Below are 21,332 nucleotides of genomic sequence, written 5' to 3' on the forward strand. Positions count from 1 at the left end.
GCTTCATAGCAGTAGGGCTGGCACATTTGGGGGAGCATATTCAGTACACCACAGAGGTATATATTACACGCTTGGGCAGTTTCACCTTAGAAGCCTCTGGAAGTCTATGGAAACTTGGGAGGCCCTGCAAGTAGAGAAGCATACTGAAGAGTCTCCCCCAATCTACACCATAGCCTCTCCCCAAGGCGTCATTAAGGTTGGGGCTACTGGGCTCCAAGAAGCCCCACTCTGGAACCCCATGGTCCCATTAGCTGAGTCACATCCCTCCCAGGACACAAAGAGCCTCTGTGTTGGTGGCTGGAAATGCCTCAGCCCTGCCTCGATGGCCAGGGCTGGGGAACCCCAGCTGGGAGATTGCAGATGTGGCTGAGTGAGCTTCGTTCCTAGGCATCTGTGGCTAGGGTTATGGGACTGTCTCTGGGAGCAGCCTGGGGGGAATAAGATGGAGATGGATGGTCCTGGCTTAGGGCTCTGTCTAGAGGGCAATTATAGTCAGGAGTATCCATGCTCAGTGGAATTTTGGGTTCTGGTTTTTCCCAGGGCTAGAATCTTGGGGGTGACTTTCCACACTGGGGCACTATCAGGGGGTAAAGATGGGAATTCCACAGTCCATGGGCACACATGCGATCTGGCCACACTGTGCACTCCATGGGCGCACATGGGTTCTGGCCACGTTGGGCACTCCATGGGCCTACATGGGCTCTGGCTACTCTGGGCACTCGATGGGTGCACATGGGTTCTGGCCACTCTTGCTCTTAGTTTTTTATTATACTGGAAACAAAGGCACCAGTGGGAATCAAAGGGCTGCAGTCTGTGGAGGCTCTGATTCTGACCTCTGGATGACTTTCCCTTCCCTTTCCTCAGTTTCCCCATTTAAACAGTGCCAAAGCAGACAGTAGCCAGGGGGTCATGTACACACCAACCTTCTATAGCAATCAGTCTTAGCTGCCACCAGTTCATCCCTCTGGGCCTCCCCCGTCTCCTGAAAAGCAGCGTGCTGGATCAACCCTGATCCTGACCCTGCACCTGTATCCTACACCTGTACCCTGCACCTGTACCCCACACCTGCACCCACACCTGGACCCCTCACCTGTCACCCATACCTGCATCCCACACCTGCACCCTGCACCTGTACCCCACACCTGCACCCTACACTCCAGCTCAAAGCCTTTCTTCCATGGTGGAGCAGATTTCCAGGAGGCATTGAGTCCACTGCCTTTCCCATCCTATGAACATTTCAGGATTGATTTTTAAGTTGGAGACAAATTAATCATCTGTTTGGCTTACTATTCATAATGTAGTTATCAGTAGGAGCTGCAGGGAGGGTATCTGGTGGGAGGGGGCTCCCACATTTCCTTCTCCATAGTTCAGAATAAAATTCAATCAGGGCTGGGGATCTCAATGGTTAAAGCAGTTACCACACAAGCATGAGAACTCCAGTTGGGGGTCCCTGGTATCCATGTGAATGCTGTGTGAGTGTGTGGTTTGCCTGAAATTCCAGTCTCAGAAGACTGACAGGGGATCCCCAGAGCAAGATGACTGGTAAGACTTGCTATATCAGTGAGCTCTGAGTTTGATTGAGACCTCCTGCCTCAATGAATGAGGTAGAAGAACATTTGAGGATGATATCTGATATCATCTATGGACCTCCACATGCACATGTACACACATGCAAATATATACACACACACACACACACACACACACACACACACACACACACACACACTGAAAAAACACTGGAGCATGGTTACACATTCCCAACTGCTTCCATTCCTGACTCTCTATTGGATCCATGAAAGAGCTGAGTGAAGCTTTATTCTGGAAGGTCCCCAGCTGCTAACCTTTGGGGCTTGGCTGAAGCCGCAGAGATTCAGGGTCTATATCCCCTCTTTACCACCTTCTCCATCCTTCTAATCCTTTCAAATGATGCCACTCCCTGGGTGACTAAGAATTCAAATATATGAAGCCCTATTCTTATTCAAACCACCACAAGCAGGGGTCACTGCTGTATGCTGGAGCATGGGGGAGGAGCGTGCTTGTTGCTAGGGCCTTAGCCACCCTGGGGCCTTACCTCTGACCTTGGACTGTGGCGACTCACAGTTGTATCTTGGCTCTGACATGTAATAGCTAGGTGGTGATGGCTTGTCACTTAGCCTTGCTGTGCCTCAGTTGCCTTATCTGTAGAATGGCCTCACCATCATATGGGCATCTACAGGCTCTATATTCTATTCTACTAAATACTATGTAAGATATTAAGACCTTGCCTGTAACCTGCTAAGTGCGTGGCTGGTACTCTGGCTGCCCCTTCCTGTGCTCCAGCATACAGTGGTGTCCTCTGTTTGTGGTGGCTTAAATAAGAATGCCCCCCCATAGACTCATATTTTTGAATTCTTCATCACTAGGATGTAGGACTATTTGAAAGAATTAGAAGCATTAGGAGGTGTGACTTTGTTGGAGGAAGTGTGTCACTGGGGGGTGGATTCTGAGATTTCAAAAGCCCACGACAAGCCCAGTCTCTCTGTCTCTCCCCTTCTGCCTCCCCCCTCTTTTCCCATCCCCCCCTCCAGATGGATTGTGTCTAGAGGTCTTAGCTACTGCTCCAGCACTTGCCTGCACTCTGCCATGCTCCCCACCATGACGATAACAGACTAATCTTCTGAAACTGTAAGCAAGCCTCCAGTTAATGTTTTCTTTTAAGAGCTGACTTGGTCATGGTTGTCTCTTCACAGCAACTGAACAGTGACTAAGTGTAGTGGTTTGAATATGCTTGGCCCAGGGAGTTGCACTATTAGGAGGTGTGGCCTTGTTGGAGTGGGTGTGGCCTTGTTGGAGTAGCTGTGTCACTAAGGGCATGGGCTATAAGACCCTTACCTCAACTGCCTGGAAGCCAGTCTTCTAGCAGCCTTCAGAAGAAGATGTAGAACTCTTAGCTCCTGCACCATGCCTGCCTGGATGCCGCCATGTTCCCACCTTGATGATAATGGACTGAACCTCTGAATCTCTAAGCCAGCCCCAATTAAATGTTGTCCTTACAAGACTTGCCTTGGTCATGGTGTCTGTTCACAGCAGTAAAACCCTAACTAAGGCACTAAGACACAGCTGAAGGGTGTAGACTACCCTTCCCTTCCTCTGTCTGGCACCATGGATGCTTTTACCAGCTAGAACTAGCACCACCCAGGGTGAGACTGCTGTCTATGATGCCCACTTGCCTCCGCTTACACTCTAGTCTTCCCCCATTACTCCCATCCCTGGTCTTCCAGGAACCTGGTTTCCTGCCCAGCTCCCTGTCAGCCATGGACTCCTTGAGGAAGAGAATGGGCCTTCCAGCCCTGTGCCAGGACCGGAGCTTGTAGATCAGACCCTGGGTGCACACAGCAGCCCTTGGAACCTTTCAGTCTCAGTTTCCCTTTCTGTAAAATGGGAATAATCCTACTAGCCTCCTCATGTTAGCTTCTGTTAGAACATCTTTGAAGAACTCTGCCCAAGGCTTGGCTCATCCTGAGCCTCAGTCAACCAAGGCTTTAGTAACTAAAAGTGAATGAAGAAACCCTGCCTCCCTCTGGACAGATAGGGAAACCAAGTCCAGGAATCCACTGCCTCCAGATCAGCAGCCAGGACTGTGAGCCCCAGGATGAGGCCACTTGCAGCATGACCTTGGTCTCAGCTTCCCCTACAATACATGGTGCTGGGATTGTGTTTTCTCAGTCCATTCCCTTCAGGGCCAGTTGGTTCCCACACTGCCAGCCCCTCACTCTTCCTGCTCCAGGCTCTCTTGCTCCTCAGATGGGGCTATGGGAACACCAGAACCCTGAAAACCCAGACTTCTGTTCGCTTTACAACCCTGGGCCAAGGCACACTGCAGCTCCAGCATTGCCTACCCCAGGTAATTAAGGGTCCTGTCCCAGGAAGGGTAGCCTGCCTACCTTCTGCCAGAGACACTAACTCCTGCTCCGGGTGGTGTGAGAATAAAGCATTGTACTGCTGACCTAACACTTGTCAGGGTTTAACGGGGCTCCTGCGGACATGCTCGTTTGGGAATTGGGAGGCAGAGCCGTGCGCCTGTGCAAACCTCCAGGCGCTCTCGGGACAAGGGCAGAAGGTCCAGAAGGTGGGCGGGACTTGGAGGCTTGTAGCCACTTGGCTGCGAAGTTTAAGGGGATGAAATGAGACGCTTTTGTTTGGCTCAGGAAGATTCAGTGAGGGGCTGTATAGAAGCTTCTGGAACCGGGCTATGGGGCTTGCCGCTGACTCACTGCGTGATCTTGGTCATGATAGATAATCTTTTGGGGCCTCAGTTTCCTCATTGACCAAAGTGGGGAAGACCTGTGCCACAAAGGTTATGTATTACTAAGTTTAAAGAATTTGGAGGGGCTGGGGATTTAGCTCAGTGGTAGAGCGCTTACCTAGGAAGTGCAAGGCCCTGGGTTCGGTCCCCAGCTCCGAAAAAAAAAAAAAAAAAAAAGAACCAAAAAAAAAAGAATTTGGGGTAAGTCTGCACTGATAACCACCCTTCCCTGGTTGCCCGCTACTGACACGATCTCTCCCCTAGGTGGCGCTCTGTAGAAAGACGAGGACTCCTCCCTTCAGTGCTGCAGGTGCAGAGCGCGTGCTTGAGGCAGTCTTTGTGAATTAGAGATGAGGGGACACGTGACCTGTTCTCTTCCCCTTGACTGAGGTCCCTGGGGAGGAGTGGGGAGGCCACAGGCTCTGTGGTCCCAGGGACCCTACATTCACAGACGTATGTGCCATTTGACCAAGCCATCTGCTTGGTGGAGATAGCTAATGCAGTTTCCCAGACCTCACGGAGGAGGGGCTTCAGTGGCTGTGTGTCCATCTGCAGCTTAAGCATTAAGTCCCCTGAGGAGAAAGACCGGCATCTGAGGCTGACTGAGTTCCTCTCAGGAACCAACTCAGTTTCCTCCTCTGTGAAATGGGACCTGTTGATGTCCAAGCTGCTGGAGTGCCAGCTAACAGTGCGCCTGGGAACCTCACGCTGCCCACGTTCGTGTCTGGTAGGGGCTACCTATCATCCAGTGGGCATTTGGCTGGCCCGCTGCCCCTGGCTGAAATATCTTTGTCCCTCTTTCCTCGAAAGGGGCTCAGGAGCTGGCCGGCTGACAGAATGTGCTTGCTTGGGTCTCTCTGGGTGCACAGCGGGCTTCTGTCAAGGGCACCCCAACTTGGCAAAGCCCTGTTTGAAGAAGGTGGACGGGGAATTCGAGGAACCTGGGCAGGAGGCAGGCAGCAGACACAGACCTTTGGGGCTGAAGCTGGGAAGTGACTGTCCTTGCCAGTTCACTCAGAGCACCCCTCTGAGCTCATACCATCTGTCTGCCTAGCCACACTGGCACTCAGCAGGTGACTTTGGCAACTGGAAGGCTGTGGGTGGGCGGATGCCTGGAGTGGAGATCAGTCATTTTCTTGACCCCCAGCTGTTTCCAGGTACTCAAGACAACAGTGTCGGGCTCTAGGTATGTTAATACCTGCCTTAGAGGGCCTAGGCCTGAGTCCTCTGGACTGGACCCTCATGGCAGCCCAGCGCAGCCCAGTCCAGCACAGCCCAGCATAGCACAACACAGCCCAGCCTAGCATAGCACAGCCCAGCCCAGCATAGCACAGCCCAGCCCAGCACAGCCCAGCCCAGCCCAGCCCAGCCCAGCCCAGCCCAGCACAGCCCAGCCCAGCATAGCCCAGCCCAGCCCAGCCCAGCCCAGCCCAGCCCAGCCCAGCCCAGCCCAGCCCAGCACAGCCCAGCACAGCACAGCACAGCCCAGCCCAGCACAGCCCAGCCTAGCACAACACAGCCCAGCCTAACATAGCACAGCCCAACCCAGCATAGCACAGCCCAGCCCAGCCCAGCCCAGCCCAGCCCAGCCCAGCCCAGCCCAGCCCAGCACAGCCCAGCCCAGCACAGCCCAGCACAGCCCAGCCCAGCCCAGCACAGCACAGCCCAGCCCAGCCCAGCACAGCACAGCACAGCACAGCACAGCCCAGCCCAGCCCAGCACAGCACAGCACAGCCCAGCCCAGCACAGCCCAGCACAGCCCAGCACAGCCCAGCACAGCACAGCACAGCACAGCATAGCCCAGTGCAGCCCAGCCGCTACCTCAGGCCCTAAACTGCCTATCTAGCTCCCCACCTTGGAAGATCTATCTGTTTGACAGGAAGGGTGCTTGGGCATTTGCTGTCTGTCCCAAATCCCCGAAACTGGGGACACTAAATGAGGTTTTATGACTGCCCTGGTACCTTCGCAGATGAACATCTCAACCTTGTGCCCAGTCTTGCCGGGCATCTCACGCCCGACCCCTCCCTCCAGCTGGCCCCCATGGGGGCTGTTGTGCACAGAATGGTCCCTCATGCTGCATGCTGTGCTCACTATTTAGTCCTGGAGCTGGCTTGGGTAGTCTCTGCTTTTCTATGCCTGCTCGGCACCTTCGCAATGGCTGTATATAGTGTGTGAGGCGAGCACTTCCTGTTTTAGCAGGCTGAGTACTTCCTGTCTCCTCATGGGCACTATGTTATTCATGGGGGAGGAGACCCATTTCCAGGGAAGAGGACCCACTAAAAGATGACATAACAGGGAGACTAGAAGGGGTGGGTCAGGGTGGGGTGCTGGCTCCGTGCTCTCCCATCACTTGGCAGCCAACCCCCTGGGAGGGGACAGAATTGCCACCATCCTGCTGAGAGATCCACCCCTGGCTGTTAGCAATTCCTACAGCTGTCACCTGTGCCCTGCCCCTGCTGAAGCTGATGCTGACAGGATAGGGTGCTGGCCCAAGAGTTGGGGTGGGGAGGGGGGAGAAATGCTGTCACTGTGGGACTGGGGCACAGGGCTCTATTTGATCATCACATGCTGGTGCCCCAGTGGGAAGATACTACTATAACCCCACTTAGCAGACAGGAAGACCAAGGCCCAGGGGAAATGAAGCAACATTCCAGGTCATAATCCATTGAGAGGTGGAGGGCACAGCAGGCTAAAATGGCGCTCAGTGAGCTCGGTGGTAGGGCAGCGGAAGAATAGAAAAGAACAGAGGAGGTTCCAAGATTAATATAGGAAGGGTGGCAGAGAAAAGACTTAACCCTCCCTCTACCAGGTCTGTGTTGCTCAGGAAGCCTGGGTTGTATGAACTTGAAGATGTAGGCATTAAGTTAATGACCCATTAAAGTCACTGGGGACCTTATCTTGCCCCCTTTTCCCTTCTTGCTCTCTTGAAGCCAGGCCACAGGCGTGGTGTGACACTTACCCATGCCCCTTTGTGTCGCCCCCTTAGTGACCTGCCCCTTTGCTGTCTGTACAGTTCTTCCTGGACACATGACCAGCGCTCAGCTTCTGCCCTGCACGGTCAGCTCCCATCCACACACCTTCACAGAGAGCCCACTGCCCTGGTGGTTTCCACATTAGTGGCTTCAAATGGTTCTCAACCTTCCTAATGCTGAAACCCTTTAATACAGTTCCTCACACTGTGGTGACCCCCAAGCGTAAAATTATTTTCGTTGCTACCTCATAGCTGCAATTTTGCTACTGTTAGGCGTTGTGATGTAAATATCTGATACACAGTATGGCTGATATGCGACCCCTGTGAAAGGCTTGCTCAACCCCCAAAGGGGTGGAGACCCACCAGGTTGGAAATTGCTGTCCTACCCTACTCAGACTTGCCTGTCTGGGCACAGCTCCTCAACCTGGTTTTCCCCATTTGGGAAACAGAAAACAAGTGACAGACCTCACATATAGGGCTGCTACCCAGGATCCATCAGGTGCTGGGCCATGCCTGGTGGCTAATAAACACTTAGTAGACAGTCTCGGGAATGGGTAGAAAGTTTAGATTCAAACACAAGACCTTCCATGCCTCTCATCCACAAGATGTGCCTCATCCACATAATGGATCTAATCTATCTGATGGCAATTCTCCAATTGGGGATTGATTGCCCAGGCATGGGTTGGGGGACATGCAACATTGGTTTGTCCCTAACCCTAACCCAGGAGACAGGTCACAGATCTGGCTTGCTAGCTTCTGGATGACCCAAGGATCTGAGAGTTTCTGAGACAGGGGGTAAGGGTTGGGGGCTCACAGCCTGACTTCCCAGCACATCTGGGTTCTGAGTTCTCCCCAGTTCTCTGCAGCTGTGGCCTGGATGTTTACTGTAATTAGTGTGTGCCCAGAGGTTGGCTCATCTCCTCAGGCTCCCAGTCCCGGCTGGAGCTGATCATTTTCCTCCCAGCAGGCTCCCTGGGGTGTAAGATCCTGCAGCTGTGAGCCCTGCCTCTCAGCAGCCCCTGCCAGGAACCTCAGAGCTGTGCAGGGTGTTCCTACCCACGGCTGGCTGTGCCCCCTGGACTCCCAACTCCCTCTGTCCTGGGCAAGTGCTTTCTTCTTGAGAGGTGTGGTGATTTGCATGAGGATGTCTCCCCTAGGCTCACGTGTTTAAACACTTGGTCCTGAGTTGGTGGAACTGTTCAGGAAGGATTAGGGAGTGTGTGATCTTCTTAGAGGAGGTGTGTCATGAGAGGATGCCTTCGAGGTTTCAAAAGACTCACCAACATTCCCTGTGTGGTGTCGCCTTCTTTCTGCCTCAGGGTTGTATCTCAAGATAGGGCTTCCAGCTACAGCCTCAGAGCCACACCTGCCTGCCTGCTTCCATGCTCCCCCACCCCCAGCCCCCAACCAGGATCATCATGGACTCACCCTCAGGAACTGTGAGCCCCAATTAACTCTCTCTTCTGTAAGTTGCCTTAGTCATGGTGTTCTGTCACCGCAGTAGAATGATATTCAAGACAAGAGGGAACTCTACCAATGACCCATCTTGGGAATTTGCCGTTTTGGAGAAGGGCACTGGGTTGTGCTCGAGCTAGACCTCAAGGAGGCAGAGTGGCCTCCATTGATCCTTAGAGAGTCCTGCTTCCTCTCTTCTTCTTCTTCTTTTTTTTTTTTTTTTTTTGGTTCTTTTTTTCGGAGCTGGGGACCGAACCCAGGGCCTTGCGCTTCCTAGGCAAGCGCTCTACCACTGAGCTAAATCCCCAGCCCCCTGCTTCCTCTCTTCTAGAAGCTTCCATCCATCAGGGCAAGTTTCTTTCCCTGGGGGAGCTGGAATAACTGGATTACTCCATCTTCCCCAAACCCAGTGCCCAAGGCCACATGGCTGCCAAGCCTCTCACAGGTGTGCACCAGGGCTGTCACACACACACCTGTGAGACAGAATGGAGAGTTCTGGAAGTGTTAGGGTTGGGGAGGGGCAGCGCAGTGGGCAAGATGCTTTTTGGATAAGCATGAGGATCTGAATTTGGATCCTAACACCCACAATAAAAAGCCGGTTGTGGGGGCTGGAGACACGGCTCAGCGGTTAGGAGCATATTGCACGCGCAAAGGGCCTGTGTTTGAGTTTGTAATGCCCATATGAGGTGGCTCACAACTGCCCGTAACTGCAGCTCACGGGGTGAGGTGCCCCCTGGCTTCTGTGGGCACCTGCATGCAGGCGGTACACAGAAGCTCATGCAGGGGGCACTCAGAAATTAATGAAATAAGCAAACTTTAAAAAAAAAAAAACCAAGCCAGGTGTGTGAGAAACATTTTATTTGCCCAGTTGAAGAGGCAGCTCAGAGATTAAAAGCACTGGCTGCTCTTCCAGTGAACCCAGGTTCAATTCTGAGCGCCCACACAGCAGCTCATAATGTCTGTTCCAGGGGTGACAGTCTCACAAAGATATACACACAAGTCAACTACCAATACATTATATATATATTTGTATAATGTCTGGCATATATGTATATATATGATGGCTTGCCCACCAAGAGACAGTACTCCATAAAGCACCTGCATTTTACCCAAACCCTGGATAGTTCTGAGACTTCATATCTTCCTGTCATATCTTCCCCTTTGTTCATCAGAGGGCAAGGTACAGCCCCACAAATGGGGTGAGACCCAGTTGCCATCTGTGTACGGATCGGATCCAAACTAAGAGAACTTCCCACCCTAGTGTGTGCTTGCTAGCTGGGCTGGGCGAGTTCAGTGGGATGGATGACTTGCCACAGGAATTGCAGGGACATCTGGACCCCTCTCTCTCACCATCTAAACAACAACTCAGCAGGCACTGTCTGCCCAGTGAAAGAGCTAAAGTCATAAAAACTCTTAGAAGAAAAGTATGCGGCAAAGTCTGGCACTAGCCAAGGGCTCCCTAACGGAGTTACTAACAACAGGGCAGTAAAAGGGAAGCAGATGGAACGGACCTCTGGGTGGAATCGAAGCCCTCTGTTCTTCTGAGGTCAGCCCCCTGAAAGCGAAGCCTACAGGATGGGAGAGCGGTGTGCAGAGATCACGGGCTCTTACAGCAAAACAACACAGGACTAAAGCCTAGGAATTGGCCAGTCCCTGGGGAGATAGGACACCGCCAAGGAGGCCCCTGCAGAGGGGCGAGGTTCACACCTGTGAGGAGATGCCATCTCCTCCCATCACCAGGACGGATGGGTAGACTAAAAAAGACCCCTGGCTTTTCATAACAAGTGTTGACAAGAATTTGGGTTCCTCAGACACCGCTGGGAAGCCTAAGATAGGCAGGCATGTTGAAGTCTCACACAATCCCAGGGGTGGGGTGGGGGACTGAGGCAGTAGGATTGCCATGAGTGAAGGGCAGCCTGCGTTTTGTGTGTCAGAAACACCAAACCAAGTGAAGCAATAGCAAAGAGCTCCTCCCCAATTTCCCCAAATTCCAGGCACACGGCTGCAAAAGCTTCCTGCTATCCTCTTAAAAGGCTATGCACGGGTTCACACCGGTTCACACCAGTTCACACTGGTTCACACCGGTTCTTGGCCTGAAAGACCCACCCCATGAGTCTTAACTCAGAGCTGCAACAGGCTTGAACGAGCCCAGGCACGCCCAGATACCTAGGGCCGAGTCACGGTTAAAACTAACAGACCATAAAAGGAAAGGAATACAGAACAGACTAGGAGTACCGGATCTGGCAGGAAGGGATAAGCCCCTATCCCCCGACATTCAGGACGTCCCAGCCCGCACGTACTCTTTTACCATGTTCATTCATACAACCTCATTCGAATATGATTCAAACCTGCCAATGTGTGTAGCTATACCTTATTACCTCATCATGTGAAATAACCAATCATATGTGAACATGTCTATATGCCTCGTTTAAATCCACAAATCCCCGTAACTATGCATCTGCTTCTGTACACCCGCTTCTGCTTCCCCAAACCCTATAAAAGCCCCATGCTGGAGCTGCTGGGCGTGCAAGTCCTCTGAAGAGACTGTGTGCCCGCAGGTACCTGTGTTTTCCAATAAACCCTCTTGCTGATTGCATCCGAGTGGCCTTGGCTCGGTCATTGGGCGCTTGGGGTCTCCTCCTGAGGGAAAGGTCCTCTCCGGAGGTCTTTCAGGCTATTTACAGGCACAGAGAAGAGGAAGCAGAAGCTCTGTTCGCACAATAACTTGTTCACGGGTGTTCACAGTGGCGTGACTAGTGAGCACCACAAGACGGGGAAAACCCGAAGCCCCTCCCCAGACAGAAGATCTGAGAATAAGGGAAACCCATACAGCAGGATGCAGCTTAACACTAAAGGAAGAACGAAGCATTGGCACACGATGCACCACGCAGTAACTGTGAGAACACTAACGACAGAAGCCGCTCACCGAAGATCCTGAAAGATCCACAGTAAGAAAAGCCTGGGGGGCGGGGGGATGGTGACTGTGTGGTCATGGTCACGAGGCTTCTTTGGGGAGTGATGGGAACATTTTAGAAGGGACTATGGCGGCGGCTGCGGGGTCCTGAGGTAAATGGGACACATTAAATGAATGGTGGGGCGTGAGTTATCACTCGATAGGACCATTGAATAAAATAGCAAGGTGGGGTGTGGTGGGGGTGGGAATGAACACCAGCCACAAGAAAAGCTGTGCAGGACACCTTGGAAAGCACACATACCAGTGTTGGGGTATCACACCCTAGCACTGCTCTCTGGGGCTCTGGGTGTGGAAACCATCCAAGTTCACTATGCTAGCCTCATGGGGCAGCTCTAAAGAGAGCGGGGATTGGGGGATTCCTGAGAGGAGGATTGCTCCTTCTCACTCTTGCCAGAGTCTCATGTAGCCCAGGCTGGCCTCAAGCTCTCATTAGCTGAGGATAGCCTTGAAGTCCTCATGCTCCTACCTACTGGAAGTATGGGTGGCCACCACCAGGGCCAGTTTATGAGGGAATGCATGCTAGGGCTTTACCCTTGCTAGGCTATGCCTCTATCCAATGAACAAACTTTCATTGTTCATGAAACATTGTTCCTCAAAGAGGAAGTCTTGACACCACCAGGGCCCACTGCTTGGTAAGCTCTCTTCAGAGTGGGTGGTGTGGTAGTTTGCATAGGAATGCCCACCTAGCCTCATGTATTTAAATGCTTAGTCACCAGGAAGCGGCCTTTTTTGGAAGGATTTAGGAGCTGTGGCCCTGTTAGAGGAAGTGTGTCACCGGAGGTGGGCTTTGAGGTTTCTAAAGCCCAAGCCAGGCCCAGCGACTCCGTCTCTCTCTCTGATGCCTGCAGATCCATATGTAGAACCTCTCAGATACCTCTCTGGCACCATGGCTGCCTGTGCGCTGCCAGGCTTCCTGCCACGATGATAATGGACTAAACCTCTGAACCATAAGCCAGCCACCATTAAATGCTTTCTTTTATAAGAGAAATGGCCAGTGGTTGTGGTGTCTCTTCACAGCAATAAAACAGTGACCAGGACTAAGATTAATAGTGATGGCCTAGGATAAATCTTCGTCCCCACCCCCGCCCCCTATTTTCTGGCTAGGGAAACCAGGCAAGGAACGCCGCCTTTCTTTTCCCTCTCTATTAAAGGGTAAGCAGCAGGACTACCTAGTTGAGCACCTGAGTGTCCTTGAGAGAGGACGTGAACAGTCGAGCCTGACGTGTTAACCGCACAACCATGGGTGACCATGTCTCTGGGAACACAGAGCAGTGGCTTCCCAATCACAGCCTCCTTCCTCCTCGCTCCATTACTGTCGTGGTTTGACTTTGTTTCCCCAAACCTATGGTGAGTCCTAAGGTCTAGTCCCCGAGAGTGTGACCTTATGCATGTAATTAGACTGAGATGCACTGCGTCAGGGTGCGTCTTAAGCTAAGGACCTGTGTCCTCAGAAGGAGGAAGGGTAGAGAGCAGACTGGGACGTGACTCCACTGGTACAGTGCTTGCCCAGCACGCACCAAGCCCTGGGTCGGATCCCCAGAATTGTATAAACCTGCTGTGCCAACACATGTCTCTAAACCCGGCCATCTGGAGGTAGACACAAGAATACCGCAAGTTCAAGGTCACCCTTGGTTCCAAAAAATAAAATAAATCAGAAGGAAAGAAAAGTAGACAGGCCTCCTGGAAAGAAGTAGCGTATGATGCAGAGACCAACTTGCATGAAGGAGGCATGTGTCAGGGAACAGATTGGTGAGGGTGGTGTGGTGACAGTCATTAGCCACCAGTCACTATGGCCGCCATCTAGCACCAAGCTCCAGGCAGGCCTGGGAAATGAACGTACAGTTCCCATGTGGGCATCTCAACCTGTGCCATCACTGTTGGAAGGCAGGTCACAGATGTGAGGACCCTGTCTCACTCTCTGCTGGACTCCTGGCTTAGTGCAGAATTGGGGGTAGGGGCTGCTGACTAAGGAACTACTCAGCGACCATCGTACCTTCTCCAAATGCCACCTTCTCCAAGGGGCTGTGTCCAGAATGATCACCACCTCTCTGCTAGTTCCTGACCACTTTTGGGCACATCGTATGATTGTTGTACATGCTCCGAGCCCACCCTGCACCTGAAGTACACAACACTTTTGTCTCTCTTGTTCCAGTGCACAGGGCGATACCTGGAATGTGCCACAGGCATGTCCATTCCTTTGACCTTGCCATATGATGTCATCTATAAACTGTGACGTGTATCTCCTAGCGTTTCAGGTGAGTTCCAGATGCTGGTGAATGACTGGGGCCACACACACTGTCTGCACTGAGGGTTGGACATGCTTGCTAGCTCTTTAATAAACACTTCCCAAATGAAGACTGGATGGGAAAGGGACCCTGAGGACAGGAGTCATTTTCTGATCTATTGTTCTGGGCTCAGCTGGTGAAGTCTTACAGAGCATGCGTCAAGCCCTGAGTTCTGTCCTCAGCACCTCAGAAAACCAGGCATGGTGCAGCCTATACTTCCATCCCTTGGGAGAAAGAGTCAGGAAGATGAAAAGCTCCAGAGGCTGGAGAGCTGGCTCAGTGGTTAAGAGCACTGGCTGCTTGCTGTTGCAGAGGACGCAGGTTCAATTCCCCACACCCACACAACAGCTAACAACCACTTGTGATTCCAGTTCTAGGGACTCTGACACCCTCTTCTGGCTTCTGTAGGCGCTGCATACATGTTTTTATGCATGTGATGCACAGACACATGTAGACCAAACATTCACAGGCATAAAATAAAAATAGGTGAATTTTCAAAAGAAAAGTTCAGGTTGGGGCTGGTTGCAACAATGAGTTTGAGGCCAGCCTGGGCTACATGAGAGTCTGTCTTTTTTTTTTTTTTAAAGATTTATTTATTCATTTATTATATATAAGTACACTGCAGCTGTCTTCAGACACACCAGAAGAGGGCATCGGATCTCTTTACAGATGGTTGTGAGCCACCATGTGGTTGCTGGGAATTGAACTCAGGACCTCTGGAAGAGCAGTCGGGTGCTCTTAACCGCTGAGCCATCTCTCCAGCCCCGAGAGTCTGTCTTTTAAAAATAGACGTTGTGTATTATTGTTTATTTTATTTTATTTTACTTTTCACTGGAAAAGAAGTTGAATGGCATGTGTCATCCGAGTCAGAGTTGACACTGACTTAACTGGAGTTTGTCATCTGGTCCGCAGGATGCCAAGTTCGGTGCTCCGTTAGGAGGGGCCAAGGGGGAAGGGTTGTTCTAGGTAGAGATTGCAGAGAGGGAAGTGGCATGAAGACAATGTGAATGCTTCCTCTCTCACCACAGAACCCTTCATCCTTGCCCAGGTATCACAGCCCTACCTCACTATAGGAGAGCTCAGAGCCAGATGCTCCAGTGCTCTGAGTGAGGCCTGTGGCCTACACGTCAGGATAGTGGGTATTTGGGTTACAAACAAGCCGTGTCAAAGGTAGGGGTGTTCTCTTGAGAGTATGGGGGGAGTCAGGGGTGCTAGTTGTGGACAAGATAAGCCATATAGGAGCTCCTAGTCCCACACTCTGTCCCTCACATGCCAGGTCTCTCAGGGCCTCTGTTCCTTGCTCTGTAAAAAAGGACAACAGTCTGTAAGAGCCCTTGCAGAGACATGTGACCAGCCTTGGTGTGTGCGCTGAGGTGGGACCAGTGCAGGGAAAATGCCGTGACCTATGACCAAGGTGCTGCCCCTGGCCACACAGGAGGAAGACTTCAGCTCTGGTAGGGGTGATGAGCCCGGGCCTCATTATGTTTAATTGCTTGTAACGCAAGCCCTTTAGCTCGTTCACCCCTAAGACCTGCATCTCCAGGAGGTAGCTTCACCACACTCCCGTGACTGTGTGGAGCACATTCCCAGAGCCCAGCACACAGCTCTCACATTGGCTCCGGATTTGTCGGCAGCTTGCATAGAAGCATTTTAATGGCTGCATGCAGCACACACCCTGAGTGTCGCTCACGGGCCTCCCAAATGTCTTTCCCACCACATAGCGGGATGTGAGAGGCGTGAAATTACAACCACTCTCTCAGCTTCATCTCTGCCCAGAGGCCTCCGCGAGCAGCTGGGATGGACTGATGGTGTGCAGTGGTTTTGATGAAGGTGGACCGGGCCCTGGGCGCTACACAATCCACTATGCCAGAGGCTCTCCGTACTCCCAAACCTGGGGTCCTGTCCTGCCTTGCAAGTATAATTTAGAAAACCTCTCAGGGCTGGGGGATGGCTCAGGGGTTAAAAAGCTTGTGGTGCAAGTGTGAGAACCAGAGTTCAAGTCCCCTTTCCCCAAGTCCATGTAAACGGTGGGAAGGTGTGGTGACCTAGTTGCATCAGCAAGCTCTGGGTTCAATTGGGAGGCCTTGCCTCCACGAATAGAGTAGGAGAGCGATTGAGGATGACTCTCGATGTCAAGCTTGGTGTCCATACGCAGGTGCCCAGGTACATGCACTCTTCACACATGCAAACACATGGGTGCTCACATGCAAGTGTATGCATGTGTGAGTGCACACACACACACACACACACACACACACACACACTCACATAAGAAAATGGATGACTAAAAGTAAAGCCTCTTTGAGCTGGACAGATGGCTCAGCGGTTAAGGGACTCTGCCGTGCTAACAGCTGGTCTGGAGGTCAGATCCCAGCACCCTTCCCTGTAAACACTCTCCCAGGAAGAGAGGGGCCTGCTGGGGCTTGCTAGCTGCCAGTCTGGCTGAAAAACTCAAGCTTCCAGTTCATGGAAAGACTCTGCCACTGGGCCGAGAGTGACAGAGGACACCTAATATCTTCCTCTGCTCTCCGCATACACACAAGGTCAAAGACACGCAACACACACGCGCCCAACAACTCATGGGCAAAGACATCGCCATACCCTCCCAGATTTTGACTGATAGTTGCTGAGTCACTGGGTGCAGACCACTAAGGACAGGAAGGACGCTTCCATAGTGACATGGTGGGTGGGTGGGGCGAAATGTCATCAGAGGGGAGACTTCCACAGCTGGCATGGCATGTGGGTGGCTGCTGCCTTTCTCAAGGTGGCAGCAGATCCTGTTTCTTCTACAGGGCAAGACAGGTGGACATCAGAGTCAAAGACGGGTGGACTCTAAAGAGGAGGCTGGGAGGTCAAGTGGGCAGAACGCCCTCCTTGCCCACACCATTCCCAGAAGCACCCCAGGCTTCCAGAACCTTCACTCCTCAGATGACTCAAGGCTCTGGAGAGCCATAAACACTGTTCACACAGAAAGGCATCTACAAAACGTTCCTCATAAGGCCAGGCGTGTTGCTGGCTGGGTAGAGTACTCACGTGCATGAAGTCCTGGGTTCGGTTCCCAGAACCTCACAAACTGAGCATGGTGGCACACACCTGTAATCCCAGCACTTGGGAGGTAGAAGCAGAAGGGAGGATTGGAAGTTTAAGGCCCCCATTGGCTAAGTAGCGAGCTTGAGGCCAGCCTGAGCGACATGAGATCCTGTCTCAAAATCCAAAACGAACAAAAATAAACAGGGTTCAGGATAGACCTTCCTTCCTGGTTAGCCGTGAGGTGGGATAGCCACCATGTGTGGATAGGTACAAAGACCTAGCTAAGCACCCAGTGGCCCCAGAGGGACTTGGCCTTCTCTGCTTCCTCCTCTCCTAGTTAGCATGGCCTCCCGTTGCGGATCCTCTTTACCCATCGCTCTACTCTGTGTGTCTCCTAGCACCCGTTGCAGACACTGGAAAGCTACTGCTTCATCTGCGCATGCGTCTTATGCCCGGATTGACTGGCTCACATCCTACACCGCAAACTCGCCAAAGACAGGAGCTTCATTCTATTCAAAGTTTGTCCCTGCTTAAGGACACAGAGAAGGTGCCCGGGATGTTCCACAAACATTTGACGAGTAATCAATGGGGCCTGGATTTCTCACTGGGCTGTGAGACCCTGGATGGTGTAGGCTGAGCCGCATTTCTTCCCCAGGGTGGCCATTTGCAGGGCTGAGCACTGAGCATGCTCTGTCAGAGGAGCCGGCCAGTCTGCCCAGCTGTGCCATCTCCTACCCGAGCTACGGTGGTGGAATCAATGTTGCTCCCAAGGTCTGCAAACCTTTGTGGGTTTTCAATTTCCCCAGATCGAGGACTTTCCGCAGGGCTTTTGTGTTCTCATCGATTGCCAGAGTCTAGCAGGCTTTGTTGCCCTGACAAATATTATTTGATAGGAAAAACAGAGACGCGGAGGCTGGGTCAAGGCCAAACCCAAGTGCTCCTCCAGAGGAGTGACAACAGAATGCCCTAAAGAGCATGATGCTGGTGCAACTTCCTGGGACTACTCAGAACATGGCTTTTGCATCTCCAGCGGGGAAACTGAGTCTGGGTGAGAGTCGATTCAGTCAATGACACATCAACTGGACAGAGACTAGTATGACCATCCCATGCCACAGATGCATAAACAGAGGTACAGAGCCAAAGTGAGAACCGGGGAGGCCTCCATACTTAGCCCAGAATGTTCTCTAACTTCCTGGACTTTCAATACTCCCAGAAAAGCCCAAGAGGAAAAGGGAGGGAGTCTCTACAGTGTGTCACATCTGAGGTTCTGGGTCCTCTCCCTAGAGGCTCTGGCAGTCAGCCCCTGTAGAGGATTCTCATAGCTCTTGCTCCTTGGGGCTTCTGCTGATACAACCTTGGCCTCAGGCTGGGGAAAGCAGCTGCACTAGCCACAGGCTTGGAGCCTCTCTCCTCTAGCCCTACCACGCCACGGGGTCTATAATTGGGTGGCTCTAGAGACTGACATCCCTTGCCAACCTTCTGTGAAAAAGCTCAAGGCTGTGGTAGCCTGCCGTCCCTGGACACCAGCCATTCTTCCCTCTGTGACTCCTCTAATCCAATCAGCAAACAGTCCTTCATATACCTAGCCTATGAGAGTCAGGGATGAAGCAGACTCTGGGTTCTTACAGCATGAGACTGGGAAGACAATGAGTCCCTAACAAGAAGTGCCTGGGTCCAGGTTCCACAATCACAGCTCGCCACGGTCTGGCTTTTCCCTCCTCCCAGGCAAGGGCAGTAGATGATTCTGTACAGACACCACAGGGATTTAACAAGGTGTCTCAGGACAGTCTGTTGTGCCCTTCCTTCCCGGGGCATTGACTCACCCATGACGTTGAGGAAGATGTTGCCCGAGGCGAGGACCACCTTCTCCCTCGTGGCTCGGTCGTAGATCCCCACGTGGCACTCATAGGGACCATTGTCTGAGATCCGGACCTCAGGCAGCCTGCGGAGAAGCAGATGAAAGAATGAGGCTGATATTGCAGGGGTGAGTAGGCAGTGCTCCAGGAGGCCAACCTGTATACCAACCTGTCCGGGCTCCACTCATCCACTCTGCAAAGACGTTGCACACCTGTGGTCTGGGCTGGGAGGAAGGACCACATTTGTGCATCACCCACCATATACAGGCTCTGTGCTGGTGCTGCGGCTCAGGAGGGGGTGTGGCCAGCGTGTGTATGTTCAGCCTGAGCCAAATCTGTGCCCGGGAGCAGCAACTCAACTGCTGGACTAGTCGTGTGTTACTGTCCTAGCCCTGTGGGTGATGCAGGATTAGAGCGGCTGGGTTTAGCTGCCACCAGTGAGAGTTCTGGCCCGACTCATTCCTGATTACCACCATTGTCTTACCTACTGTTATGCTGCTGTGAAGAGAAACCTTGACCAAGGCAACTTATAAAAGAGAGCATTCAATTGGGAGTTTACTTATAGCTTCAGAGAGTTAGTCCATCTTGAAGCTGGAACAGTAGCTGAGAGCTATTTACACCCTGACCTGAAGGCAGGAGGCAGGAAGAGAGAGGAGAGAGAGAGAGAGAGAGAGAGAGAGAGAGAGAGAGAGAGAGAGAGAGAGAGAGAATCTGGCATGAGCTTTTGGAACCTCAAAGCCCAACCCTAGTGACACACCTTCTCCAACAAGGCCACACCTCCTAATCCTTCCCAAATAGTTCTACCAACTGTGGACCAAGCACTTAAATATATAAACCTGGGGACGGGGGTGGGGTGGGGTGGGGTGGGGTGGGGTGGGGTGGGGTGGTACTTTCCTATACAATCTACCACAGCCACGGTGCAGGATCGGTCATTATCTCAGGGAAACTGAGACACAAGATGGTCATGATTTCCCCACTCTGTATAGCTAAAACACCATGTGGGACCTTGGAGTCCTGCCTTCCATACTGCCAAGGGGCTATTTTATGCCCAGAAACACAATGTAAATTCCTGTCTCCGAGGAATCCCCACTCTGGTGGACACAGGGAGGTTGACCAATGCTACGCACCCATGCTCAGCAGAGGCTGGGCTAGGAGGTGGTGACTCTGCCTGGGGTATGGGAGTCCCCCTAATGGTTCCCTCTTGTGTTTTCATTGGAAAGGTTCAAGAGCGAACACCTCATGCTTCGTTCCCCTTTGAGGCTGGTCTTCAAAACAGCTGTGGGGAAGGGGGGAATTTGACACCTCTCCCCCAACCCCTGTGAGCGCCTGCACTCATGTGAATACCTGCCCCAGACACAGATACACATGGCCAAATTCAGACAGACAGACAGACAAGCTTGGGGACTGGGAGAGATGGATCAGTGGTTAAGAGCACTTGTTTTCGCAGAGGACTCAGGCTTGATTCCCAGCACCCACACGTGGCTCATAGCTGTCTGTAACTTCAGTTCTAGGGCACCCTCTTCTGGCCACTACAGGTACTGCACACACATGGAGCACATATGTATATGCAGGCAAAACATCCATGCAAACACAATTTAAGAACATAATCCGAATAAGACTACTTGAAGGTGGTCTCACTTAAGGCTTCTCACTGTTCCCTCACAGGGCACAGACAGTTGAAGGGAGTCTGTCAACCAATCAGTGCGCTTGGGGTTCCAATAAAACTGTACTTGTAGTTGTCAAGCTTTGTGCTGCTTAGAAAGTTCCTGGCACAGAACACACTCATGCTTTCCTTTTCCCCCTTCCAACCATTTAAGATTGTTAGGACATACTCAGTTCACAAGCTGTGGGTAAACAGAGCACAGTCTGATGACTCCTGATCTAGATCTCAAGGTCTACATGGCCAGGTCATGCTAGAATGATTTGGTATGCCTTTATTTCTCCCGGAGGGTACAGTCACAACGATGGCTGCCGTTTCTGCCATCTAGACCACAAAGCGCTCTAAGAACTGAGTTCAAATTATACTTCCCCCCTTTTGGAGCTCATGACTTTGGGGAACACCCACTTTCTTATTTTAAAAAAAATGGGGCTGGGGATTTAGCTCAGTGGTAGAGCGCTTACCTAGGAAGCGCAAGGCCCTGGGTTCGGTCCCCAGCTCCGAAAAAAAGAACCAAAAAAAAAATGGAGACAATGCTACCCAGAAGCACAGTGAAGATGGACTCCGATAAACCCTTGAGGATGTTGCTCACACCTGCCCAGAGGCATGAGTAGTCCTCATCCTGTGATGCCCCCAGGAGGAGAGAATTCTTACCAAGGGGCATGGAGCGCTTTCACCAGCAGGCACCTCAGCTTGGCACTGAGCTGGGCAAATTTAAATTTCATCAAGTCGCAGCCTATACTGGCCTGTTTCCAAGGACCCTGTGTCAGTATTGATCTTCATGTTCCCAAAGTGGACAGGAAACCAGGGGAGACA

At 52.1% G+C, this 21,332-nt stretch overlaps 1 protein-coding gene and 1 long non-coding RNA gene across 3 annotated transcripts in view; one reads left to right on the forward strand and one right to left on the reverse strand.

Moving 5' to 3' along the window:
- The window catches only part of Igsf21 (immunoglobin superfamily, member 21), a 224,638-nt gene that overhangs the window by 21,370 nt on the left and 181,936 nt on the right, over positions 1–21,332 (reverse strand). For both annotated transcript variants that reach the window (XM_087548484.1, NM_001271454.2), the window contains 1 exon segment: positions 18,827–18,945. In XM_087548484.1, the coding sequence (XP_087404610.1) occupies positions 18,827–18,945 (119 nt within the window).
- Positions 11,239–20,600, forward strand: LOC148006129 (uncharacterized). Its single transcript, XR_015621280.1, has 4 exons — positions 11,239–11,272; positions 11,399–11,662; positions 13,841–13,943; positions 17,402–20,600. It is a non-coding gene; the product is annotated as an uncharacterized LOC148006129 (long non-coding RNA).

Source organism: Rattus norvegicus, chromosome 5 (genome assembly GCF_021556685.1).
Source record: "Rattus norvegicus strain SHRSP/BbbUtx chromosome 5, alternate assembly SHRSP_T2T, whole genome shotgun sequence".
Classification (NCBI taxonomy): domain Eukaryota; kingdom Metazoa; phylum Chordata; class Mammalia; order Rodentia; family Muridae; genus Rattus; species Rattus norvegicus.